Genomic DNA, 12175 nt, shown 5'->3' with positions numbered 1-12175 from the left:
TTAATTTAGGGTAGCCTATTTTTCCCAGTAAAACCAATACGTGCAGCTTGTAGGAAATTTCATGGCGAACATTTTTCCCTCTGAGAAAATGCAATTTTGACACTCCAGAGCCGAGATATTTGAGTTTTAGTGAGGAAAAAAGTGCCAATTTTCAAAATTTCTCAGAATTCTGAAGCAAGGCCTACTAATTACACGATGTAGCAAGCATATGTCTCAAAGGTCAGGGTATGCTTTTTATAGTAATTTTGGCCGCTGAATCCGAATCTGAAATCAAATTTCGTGCAAACAGTGTTTTGGAGCTACACCCTTTTGGAATGTTATTTGCGTGTTTAAGAGGCAGTTTTTGTAAATATTGCTCGGTTCAAGGTGCTCCGATTTGGATGAAACTTTCAGCGTTTGTTTGTCTATACATGAGATGAACTCATGCCAAATATGAGCCCTCTAAGACAAAGGGAAGTGGGGTAAAACGGGCATTGGAGTTTGAATTTTCCGAGGATTTCGAATATGACAAAAGTGAGACTAAACAACAGGACAATAACTAACGTTGTAAAATGTTTGTTATAGAAAAATCGAAAAACTATGAGAAAAACTGCGATTGGCCAAAAAAGTTATTACCGTAGGCTTATAGTCCATGAAATTCCCTAACTTGAACTAAAAGAGTATGGGTGTTGGAGGCTGTTGCAAAAATATATTGAGGTTTAAAAAAAACAATTTTTAACAGTAATTTGCAAAAGCTATGAGAAAAAGTTAAACCAATCTTGGATGTCTATGGCTCATTTTGAAGTGCTTCAAAATACCATTCAAATGCATCTAAGATAGTTGAAATTGATGAAGTTTTACTTAAATGCGAGCAATTTTAAGATTTTTTATGTTTTTTGGACCTCAAACTTCAATGCCCGTTTTACCCCACTTCCCTTTGTCGTAGAGGGCTCATATTTGGCATGAGTTCATCTCATGTATAGACAAACAAACGCTGAGAGTTTCATCCAAATCGGAGCACCTCGATACGACCTTTAGAACAAACCGAGCAATATTAACAAAAACTGCCTCTTAAACACGCAAATAACATTCCAAAAGGGTGTAGCTCCAAAACATCACTGTTTGCATGAAATTTGATTTCAGATTCGGATTCAGCGGCCAAAATTACTATAAAAAGCATGCCCTGACCTTTGAGACATATGCTTGCTACATCGTGTAATTAGTAGGCCTTGCTTCAGAATTCTGAGAAATTTTGAAAATTGGCACTTTTTTCCTCACTAAAACTCAAATATCTCGGCTCTGGAGTGTCGAAATTGCATTTTCTCAGAGGGAAAAATGTTCGCCATGAAATTTCCTACAAGCTGCACGTATTGGTTTCACTGGGAAAAATAGGCTACCCTAAATTAAATGAACATTTCTGAAAAAAGTTTCGAAAAAATGCGATTTTTTCGACACAAATCCGCCTGGGAGAGTCCAAAAACTTAAATTTTCGTCCAATATTGATAGTGCATCTTAATCTATGGACAAAAACCTATCGTTTGAAGATAATACACACCTGATCGAAACAGTTTTTGTATTGATTCCAAGCGATTTTAGAAAATTTGTTAAAAAAAGTGACTTTTTTCAGTAAATCGACTAGGGGGTGCGAGAAAGTATTTTATTATTTTTTCTTGTCTAAGAAAACATTGTTCCTAACATCATAATCTACCATTTAAGAAGTGAGCACCTGAAATTCCTCGACATGACCTCAAAATGGGACAGGCTAACTGCACAGTGTTCTTTAAGATGTTTACTGCCTCCAATTCAAATTCCATCCAATTTGGTCAATTCTGTAGAAAATGGCAAGAAAAACCGTAAAAAATCTCGATTTTGCTCTGGGTGGGAAGGGGTTAATATTGTTCACAACGCAAAAGCTTATTTTTCTGACTACAATGACCTTTTGTACGACCGTAAACGATTTAAAATTGCCCAAATTGAATTCTTCTGGTTTCATTCGAATGGTATTTGAAAGTAGATAATTTACCTGTCCCTGGAATCTGGATTGACCCCTCCCCCTTTTTTGCTATTCAAAACAAAGTAAGAATTTTCAAACCTTTTTTTCAAGTTTAACTATTTAGGAACAAATTTGTTTGGATGTAACCAAAGTTTCGTATGCAGTTTCTCTCATGAAATCAATGTTCTTTTGGACTGTATAGGAAACTTGCTAACTTCTTGCCCGAAAAATTTCAAATTAAAAGGCCACCTGGTTTAAGCGGTATACGCACTTCGGAAGGAACCGGTCAAGAAAAAAATCAAATGGGCAGCAGCGGCAGAGCAAGCAAGTCAGAGAGGGTGAAGAAAAGCCCCAAGAAATCGCTCCCTCTCCTTTGTTCTGCTGTTCGTAAAGCTGTTTCTTGACCCCTTTCCTTCCGATCTGCATACTAGCCTTTATGCACGACCCCAGAGGCTCCACTGTGTGACCTCACCAATCTGCCTGCGCACTCAAAAAAACATTCACGTTGAAGTTACGTGAAAAGTTAGGTATGTGGTTTTTTTCCACTACAGTTTTCACGTAACTTTTACGAGGTGGCCCTAGTAGAAACGGGATTTGATTGGCCAGATTATTTCACGTTGATTCTACGTGTTTCAAGCGGTATACGCACTTCGGAAGGAACCGGTCAAGAAAAAAATCAAATGGGCAGCAGCGGCAGCGCAAGCAAGTCAGAGAGGGTGAAGAAAAGCCCCAAGAAATCGCTCCCTCTCCTTTGTTCTGCTGTTCGTAAAGCTGTTTCTTGACCCCTTTCCTTCCGATCTGCATATTAGCCTTCACACGTGAAAGCTAAATGAATCAACCGAAGAGTTTTACTTATGCGTTTCAGTAAACATTATTTGAACTTTATAGTAGAAGGTTCTTGTTGTATGGTATTTTTTCAAAATAGAATAAAAAATAATTGATATGGTGTAAAATTGTTTATTGATTAATTAGCATCTTCGGAACAAGCTCTCTATAAAAGCACGGCATAATAAACTAACACATAAATTAGTTTCACTTTCTTGGAACAAACAGATAAACACATCCGGTCTTCCCAAGATTGAGTTTAATGGGTTCGTGCGCAGTTTGCCGATTCCGTTGACCTGCATGGCCGGAACCCGTTTCAAAGTCGTTGTCTTCTGCCTTGACCTTCTGGCGGCGGAAACAACCCTGGCGTAGCAGATAGTTATGTTACTTTAGGGAGGTTTGCGTCTTGGAACATATTCGACGCGGACACAACCCCAGCTCCTTGACCTGGAACGAGTGGTGCAATCCGTAGTTGCACTCCTTCGAACCACATTCAGGAATGGCCCACAACTTGTTGGCTATGTCCCCTTTGGTGGCGGCAAGATCCACAGTACCACCAACCATGGCACCAACGGAGTGGTAATACGATGTATGAAATAGACGGCGAGACTGCCAAGTTGCCTTCGAGGAGTCCTTCAGGTCACCGGCCGTCGGATACGAAAATGCAGGGTCCAGTAGTTGTTTTCTGCCAAAATAAATAATTAGTTGTTGAAAATACTATTAACCTAATTAAACATACCGTTTATGACATTTTAACTAGCACAAGATCGGCAGCAGGTCTTCACCGTACGCCAACAATTTTCATACTAAAATAATCACGTAGAAATTTCGGCCGAATGGCGCACTCGAGTCTCGTTGAAGTTACATTTCAAAACACATAAAGGCTACATGAAAAAACCTAGTGGAAAAATACTATAAGGTTTTTCATGAATGCACGTAACATCAACGTGAAAACATTTTTTTGCCACGTGATTTTTCAGGTAACATCAACGTGTGGATTATTTTGAGTGATGAAATTTCCATGGGGGAGTGTTCTTTTATCACGTAACGATATAGGGGGGGAGGGGGGGGTCGGAGGCCGTGTTACGCTCCATACAAAATTTTTAAAATTTGTATGAAAATTTTGTTACGAGGGGGAGGGGGTCTAAAAACCCGTTTTTTGCGTTACGTAATAAAAGAACGCTCCCAGGGGTTGTTTGGACATGTGATATGTAACTAGCATCTGGGCCAAATATGAGCACTCTGGGTCAATGGAAAGTTGAACAAATCCAGACACAAAGTTGTCCAAAAAAGGGGCCACGTGGCTCATGGATGGTCTCTAATGTCTTAAATAACCTTTTGTTCTAAATAGATTCAAATAGTTAAATGAAATGATTTGAGTGCAATTGATTTGAATATCGGTGAAAAAAATATTACAAGGTTTATACAAGTTTTAGAAACTCTTTTTCAAAAAAATATTGTCAGGATTCACAACTTTTCCCAAAAAAAAAAAACAAATTCCCGACTTTTTCCGATGTTTAGCTGATTTTGGCGAATTTCGACCTTATCCCGAATTGAGTGGCCACCATGGGTGTTGGTTTAGATGCCTCCCGAGCTACGATGCTATGGGATGTTCTTTTTGGCTAAGGCACAAAATCCCTCGCGACAGTTATTTCAATACCTGCTTAATATATGTCATGTTACACCACGATTACCTCGACGAACCAAAACGTCAGCGTGCCTTTCTATCAACAGTGCTAGAGAAAGGACTTTTCACAGTTGTGCACAAGTTAAAGCAACAATTTATACGACGCGGCGATTGGCAGTCAAGGATGATATAGGAAGGATTTCTTTGATAACACGAAATAATTAGTGAAAAGTCACAAATATGAGCACGATTGGTTATTTTTATTGTGATAAATGAAATAATACGAGAAATTAAATTTATTGAATAAAAGTTCAATTTATTACGATTAAAATCAGTTAAAATTATAACAACGAACACATTCGCGGTCTCGGCACATTCCGGAGTAACGTGTAACATTGTGCGTTAGGTACTATTCGAAGGCACAGCGGGGTGGCAGGTTACGACGCTTCAATCCTGCATAACGCGCACACTGTTGGACAAATCCACGTGCCCGTGGAGAACTTTCCGCTGGAGATTCTGCAAAATTGCGAAGTGATTAGTTAGGTTGTGAGTTTTTTTTAAGCGAGAATGCTGACAAAGGTACCTTGTTAAACTTATCCCGGAGGATGAGATTTTTCCGCTTGAGATTGTTGATCTTCTCGATCTCCTTTTTGCGCAACACCTCCGGCAGGTTCTTCACCTGGCGACGCGTGTTTTCCCGGATCGCCCTCGACGAGAAGATGCGCGTTTGAGCTGGAACGAAAAAATACAAGACTAGTTAGAATGCGATTTAGAGGGAAGTTTAAAGACTGGTTCCTACCAAGTGGTGGTGGCGGCAGCCGCTGCTTCACATCGCACCTCCGCAGCGAATCATCCGACGTGAGCAGCAGCAACTTCTTGCGCTGCTTGTTTCGCTCCGAGCGCAGTTTGTGCAGTTCGTTGACGCACTTTTGGCGCTCCTTCAGCCGCGACAGCGTACTCGGCCGGGCCCGCCGAAACTGTTCCTTCAACGGGAGCAGCTCCAGCTGTTCGGGGTCGTCGTTCGTTTTGCTGCTCGTGTCGGTGGAGCTGGTCCGGTATACTTGGTCCTTTTCGGGATCTCGATGCTGGCGCTTGGTATCGCCGCCCTGGAACGTGATCACGTACGCGATCGAGCTGGGCTTAGTCTGCTGCTGTTTGTCCTGCTTGCGGTGCGTTCCGTCGACGATTTCGGTGTGTTTGGTAGGTGGTTGTTGTTGCTGGTTCCGGTGGCGACAGGGACAATCGCACGCACAGTGACATCCGGCCGCGGACGGGACTTGCACGGCGGTGGAAGTTTTCGGTTGGGACTCGAAGATCGGTTTGGTTCGGAGGATTGAGCTGGTGGTTTGAGTGCCGGCGGGTTTGGCGTTGGTTGGGAGGCTTTCCGGCGAAGATCGCGTCGACTTGATGTCGTACTGGTGGGTTGTGGTGTTGGTGAGCGTGTTGGCCGCCGGAATCGACATGGAGTCGGATGAGATGAACACGTCACTGCTAGGGGGCTTGGCGAGCTTCCGTACGCTGTACTTTTCGTCTAGCCGCGAGTAGTGATCCTGTTTGCTCTGGCGTCCGCTGTACGGTTTCGTGTACAGATGCTGCTGATCGTCGAGCATCGATCGCTTGCGATGTCGTTCGTAGTTTTCGATAAACTTGTCCTTTCTTGCTTTGATGAACGTGGCAATGCTCTCGTCCGACGTTGGCGTTTCCAGCTTTGACCGGTTCTGGATCATCTTCTTCAGGTGGTAGTGCGAATTCCAAGCCGATTCCGACTCGGTCGAATATTCCGTTTCATTTTTCGAATCCCCGCTGGGCGTGTCGCCGTGAACCGACGTATAAACGGGAGCGCTGGCCGAACTCCGAACCCGGCGTTGGGTATTTTCGTAAATATTTTCCTTTTCCTCCGACATTGGCGGAGCCAACGGCTTCCGGAACTTCTCCTGAACCGGAACCGTCGTGCCCGTACCGCCTCGAATCTCCCGAACCGCTTGCTCCTCCTCCAGCAGCAGCAGTTTGATCGCCTTCAGGTGTTCAATCTTCTTGTCGACCTTCAACAGCTGCGTTTGCTTCTCCTTTTGGAACAGCGCGAAGATGCGATCTCCACTTGAAGTCGTGGTCGTCGTCGGAGCGCTGACCGTTTCGCGACATCGGCGCAGATCCTGCTGATTGGCGTAGTCCACCTCGGAGCGGGTCATCGGTCGCAGGTAGTCGGTCATGGCCTTGCGGATGCGCTGATCGCTGGATCGAACGCCGTCGGACAGGGAAGATTTTGGCAGTGAGACTTGCGAGCGGTGCTTTGCGGTTCCTTTGGACGAGTCTGGGCGCGATGAGGACAGCGTGGGCTGGGACGATGTGAGGGAAGTTGCAGGATTGCGGCCTTCGTTGCTTCTAATGCTTAGTTCCTGGAAGTTCTTCACGATTGGATCTGAAATTGCCTGACTCTTACCCTCTTTCTCACCCTCGGTTGACGCCCGTGACTGTTCTTCCTCCACAACTTCTTCAACAGCAACAACAGGTGCTTCCACCCTCTCCTTCCTTCCCCCTTCGGACGTCCTAGAACTGCCACTACTAACAACCTCCTCAACGCCACTCATGCCCTCAACGACCTTCCCCCCGTTCCGCTTCCCACAGTACTCCAACAGCTGCTCCTTCGTGCGCCTCCGCGGGTCGTTCTTCACCATCTTGCGGAATATCTTATCGATCAAACTTTGCTTGACGCGCGCGGGCAAACTCGGCGACTCGTAAATCGTGTTGTACAGCGTCATGCCGAGGCGAAGTTCGTCGTCAAAGTTGTACTCCCCTCCGGCTGACTGTTGGATTGCGGAAGAGGATGAGGTGGAGGAAGTCACTTCCGGGGAAGTTTTAAGTGTGGATCCGGCTGAGGATTGATGGACTTGGTTGCTTTCGTTGACGCTGGGGGGAGACGAAAAGAACTCGAAACTGTCGGCCACGTCGGCTTGGTCGGTGGTGGGTTCCACGACGGAGGGGGTTTTGTTACTGGTGGAAGAGAGCGACTTTTGAGGGGAAGTTCCAACTTGCTTGCTGGTCGTGTCGATTGCTTGGGATGCTTGAATTCCTTTGGTGAGAATCTTCACGAGGCTGGTTTGGGTTGATTTCACCGGTCGTGGGGGCACCTCTTTCGACACTACGACCTTTGGAGTACTTTGCGCGTCCGGATTCATCAAACTGAGCGATATCTCCGATGGATTTGGGTACTTTTCCTTGTACTTCTGGTAAACGTTTTGCCACTTTCTTGGTGCGTCCACCTTCGGCGTGTCTTTCGGCTCTTCCGTCTCAACCTTCTTCGATGGAACATTTTTAACCACAACGATCTTCTCGTCAAAGTTCAACCCCTTCTTGGCAAAGTACTTCTGAAGGCAGCGCTTCTCAGTCTCGTTCAAATCGGACGCACCACAAAAGTAAAACTTCTCGTTGGAATCGTACCCAATATCCCCGAGGGAGTCCCACTCCAGCTTCTGTTTCGCCGAGGCCACACTGCTGGACGGCGAAATGTCCCTCGTTGTTTCAATCGTCTCCTCGGCAGGATTCAGAGTGCTCGGTTTCAGCACCGGACGAATCGGTTCCTCCGTTTGTTGCTCAACGGAACGAGCCTCCGGCATGGTTTGCGTACCCGCAGAACTAATCTCGTGAATCGCGGGAGCAGGTGCCGATCCTAAAAGAAACATTCCCATTTAATCCAAAAACGAAACTATTGGCACCACGCCCCCCGGGGCATGGCCTTCCTCTAACGTGGGATTTCTGCTCCAGCGCCTCTGACGAGACAGGAGAAACCGGGACCGACGTTTTACTTCACCATCCGATAGAAGCTCAGTGGATAAGGCGGGAATCGAACCCGCGTCTCATAGCATCATCGGGATCGGCAGCCGAAGCCGCTACCCCATTTAATCCAAGTAAAAGTAAACAAACCAAGTTCAAACCTTACCCAAAATCGCCTGTCTCGGCGATACCAGAATGGCCGGTTGCACCGGCGGCAGCTTAATCTCAATCACCGACTCCAAATTAAAGTTGAAATTCCTGCCCGACTTCTTTTCACTCTTCACCTCCTTCACCACCACCTCCGGAGCAGCTTCCACCTTCTCCGGACTCTTCCCACCGGACGATTTGCCACTCCCCCCAGAAGCATCCAACCGCTCCCTCGATCTCCCTTTCTCCTTCCCCTTCTCCTCACCCCTCATCGTGGACAAATTCTCCATCGACCGCCCGACCTTCTCCGCCAACCGCTCCCGCCGGTCCAACTCCTCCAGCCCGGGCAAACTGCCGTCACTCGAAGATCGCGTCGTGCTGGCCGCTCGCAGCCGCAGGAACCGCTCCAGGTCGCGGTTCTGGCCGTGCCGTACGTAGTAATCCATTATCTGGTCCGTTATCCGGGCGTTGCCGGAAATGTTGGCCATTCCGACGGCGGCTAGAGGACACACTTTTCTTACATAATGCAACCGAAACTCAAACGACGACGATCAAGCTGAGAAAAAAAACTCTTGTTGTTTGCTTCCACGGGCAACGAACGCGAAATTCCGTTGGAAAGTGTGACAGCTGCATCGGCAGCAGCAACTGTTTTTGATGCGTGTACACAAAAAAAAAGTTAAGCAGCAAACAGAATGCGGCGGCGAAATGTTTTGTACCAAGGCCTTCAAAAGCAGAAAGTAAGAAAACTTATTTATTTGTTTAACAGAATAAATATAGTTAATAGAATAAAAATGTAAATTTAACATTTAGAAATTAAAAAGATAACAAAATTTAAATTAAATTTGTGACATCATTATTCACAACGATAAAGCTTATTTTTCTGAGTAAAATTACCCTTTGTACGACCGCAAAGGATTAAAAATGGATTTTTAAACTAATTAAAAAAAAATAGCTTCGTGGCTCTTCTTGACAGAAAAGGTCCTACTTGACAGCTTGTTCCAAAGGGACCATAGTTGATCCATCGAAAAAATGTTGTCTTGTCGAATTATTTATTTTTGCATTTAAATAAAAAAAAGTGATCAGAAATTGTTTTTAAACGCGTTTTTTACCGTTGTACATGAAATTGGGTCCTAAAATGAAGCTTAGATTACTGATATTATTGTTTACAGCGATAAAGCTTATTTTTCTGAGTACAATGACCCTTTGTACGACCACAAAGAGTTTAAATGGATTTTTAAACCAATTTTGTAAAATTGACCTCGCGGTCCTTCTTAACAGAAAAGCTCCTACTTGACAGCTCGTTCCAAGGGGACCATAGTTGATCCATCGAAAAAATGTTGTCTTGTCAAAAAAAATTTGCGTTAAAATGAAAAAAATGATCACAAATGGTTTTTAATCGTGTTTTTTACCGTTGTACATAAAAATTTACGTAGGGCTTTAGTACCCAATTGCTGGAATTTTTTGTCTGATTGCTAGAATTTGTTTAACTCCTTCACCCAAACTTGAGTAACTTTGATACAGTGTGTACAAAACTCGCGACAACCCCGTTGAGCTGTGACGTTTTTAGTAACCTCATATTTTGACAGTTTCCACGTTGTTTGTTTACATTTTGCTACAAAGGCAAAGTACTTCTGAAGGCAAAGTACTTCTGAAGGCAGCGCTTCTCAGTCTCGTTCAAATCGGACGCACCACAAAAGTAAAACTTCTCGTTGGAATCGTACCCAATATCCCCGAGGGAGTCCCACTCCAGCTTCTGTTTCGCCGAGGCCACACTGCTGGACGGCGAAATGTCCCTCGTTGTTTCAATCGTCTCCTCGGCAGGATTCAGAGTGCTCGGTTTCAGCACCGGACGAATCGGTTCCTCCGTTTGTTGCTCAACGGAACGAGCCTCCGGCATGGTTTGCGTACCCGCAGAACTAATCTCGTGAATCGCGGGAGCAGGTGCCGATCCTAAAAGAAACATTCCCATTTAATCCAAAAACGAAACTATTGGCACCACGCCCCCCGGGGCATGGCCTTCCTCTAACGTGGGATTTCTGCTCCAGCGCCTCTGACGAGACAGGAGAAACCGGGACCGACGTTTTACTTCACCATCCGATAGAAGCTCAGTGGATAAGGCGGGAATCGAACCCGCGTCTCATAGCATCATCGGGATCGGCAGCCGAAGCCGCTACCCCATTTAATCCAAGTAAAAGTAAACAAACCAAGTTCAAACCTTACCCAAAATCGCCTGTCTCGGCGATACCAGAATGGCCGGTTGCACCGGCGGCAGCTTAATCTCAATCACCGACTCCAAATTAAAGTTGAAATTCCTGCCCGACTTCTTTTCACTCTTCACCTCCTTCACCACCACCTCCGGAGCAGCTTCCACCTTCTCCGGACTCTTCCCACCGGACGATTTGCCACTCCCCCCAGAAGCATCCAACCGCTCCCTCGATCTCCCTTTCTCCTTCCCCTTCTCCTCACCCCTCATCGTGGACAAATTCTCCATCGACCGCCCGACCTTCTCCGCCAACCGCTCCCGCCGGTCCAACTCCTCCAGCCCGGGCAAACTGCCGTCACTCGAAGATCGCGTCGTGCTGGCCGCTCGCAGCCGCAGGAACCGCTCCAGGTCGCGGTTCTGGCCGTGCCGTACGTAGTAATCCATTATCTGGTCCGTTATCCGGGCGTTGCCGGAAATGTTGGCCATTCCGACGGCGGCTAGAGGACACACTTTTCTTACATAATGCAACCGAAACTCAAACGACGACGATCAAGCTGAGAAAAAAAACTCTTGTTGTTTGCTTCCACGGGCAACGAACGCGAAATTCCGTTGGAAAGTGTGACAGCTGCATCGGCAGCAGCAACTGTTTTTGATGCGTGTACACAAAAAAAAAGTTAAGCAGCAAACAGAATGCGGCGGCGAAATGTTTTGTACCAAGGCCTTCAAAAGCAGAAAGTAAGAAAACTTATTTATTTGTTTAACAGAATAAATATAGTTAATAGAATAAAAATGTAAATTTAACATTTAGAAATTAAAAAGATAACAAAATTTAAATTAAATTTGTGACATCATTATTCACAACGATAAAGCTTATTTTTCTGAGTAAAATTACCCTTTGTACGACCGCAAAGGATTAAAAATGGATTTTTAAACTAATTAAAAAAAAATAGCTTCGTGGCTCTTCTTGACAGAAAAGGTCCTACTTGACAGCTTGTTCCAAAGGGACCATAGTTGATCCATCGAAAAAATGTTGTCTTGTCGAATTATTTATTTTTGCATTTAAATAAAAAAAAGTGATCAGAAATTGTTTTTAAACGCGTTTTTTACCGTTGTACATGAAATTGGGTCCTAAAATGAAGCTTAGATTACTGATATTATTGTTTACAGCGATAAAGCTTATTTTTCTGAGTACAATGACCCTTTGTACGACCACAAAGAGTTTAAATGGATTTTTAAACCAATTTTGTAAAATTGACCTCGCGGTCCTTCTTAACAGAAAAGCTCCTACTTGACAGCTCGTTCCAAGGGGACCATAGTTGATCCATCGAAAAAATGTTGTCTTGTCAAAAAAAATTTGCGTTAAAATGAAAAAAATGATCACAAATGGTTTTTAATCGTGTTTTTTACCGTTGTACATAAAAATTTACGTAGGGCTTTAGTACCCAATTGCTGGAATTTTTTGTCTGATTGCTAGAATTTGTTTAACTCCTTCACCCAAACTTGAGTAACTTTGATACAGTGTGTACAAAACTCGCGACAACCCCGTTGAGCTGTGACGTTTTTAGTAACCTCATATTTTGACAGTTTCCACGTTGTTTGTTTACATTTTGCTACAAAGGATTAATATTTT

At 44.6% G+C, this 12175-nt stretch overlaps 1 protein-coding gene across 1 annotated transcript; it reads right to left on the bottom strand.

Annotated features, from left to right (window-relative positions):
• Window positions 1–4714: 4714 nt before the first annotated feature.
• Window positions 4715–11232, bottom strand: LOC120421093 (centrosome-associated protein Alms1a-like). The gene is made up of 6 exons (XM_039584235.2): window positions 10868–11232; window positions 10749–10788; window positions 8362–8647; window positions 5224–8091; window positions 5008–5156; window positions 4715–4940 (listed from the first exon to the last, which is right to left on the bottom strand). The coding sequence occupies exons 1-6, from the start codon at window positions 11029–11031 to the stop codon at window positions 4872–4874; spliced, it is 3576 nt and encodes a 1191-aa protein (XP_039440169.1). The 5' UTR covers window positions 11032–11232; the 3' UTR covers window positions 4715–4871.
• Between the last annotated feature and the right edge of the window lie 943 nt (window positions 11233–12175).

Source organism: Culex pipiens, chromosome 1 (assembly GCF_016801865.2).
Source record: "Culex pipiens pallens isolate TS chromosome 1, TS_CPP_V2, whole genome shotgun sequence".
In the NCBI taxonomy this organism is placed as follows: domain Eukaryota; kingdom Metazoa; phylum Arthropoda; class Insecta; order Diptera; family Culicidae; genus Culex; species Culex pipiens.
The sequence above is the reverse complement of the archived record's forward strand: the minus strand, read 5'-3'. Positions and strand labels throughout refer to the sequence as shown.

What these genes read in the sequence shown, in the direction of transcription:
- LOC120421093 (XM_039584235.2), bottom strand. Translation starts at nt 11,031, where the DNA reads ATGGCCAACATTTCCGGCAACGCCCGGATAACGGACCAGATAATGGAT. An exon ending in GGGCTGGAGGAGTTGGACCG is followed by an intron (nt 10,789 to 10,867) that starts GCGGGAGCGGTT and finishes AAGGGGAAGGAG; the next exon opens with AAAGGGAGATCGAGGGAGCG. An exon ending in TCCGGGATAAGTTTAACAAG is followed by an intron (nt 4,941 to 5,007) that starts GTACCTTTGTCA and finishes GCAATTTTGCAG; the next exon opens with AATCTCCAGCGGAAAGTTCT.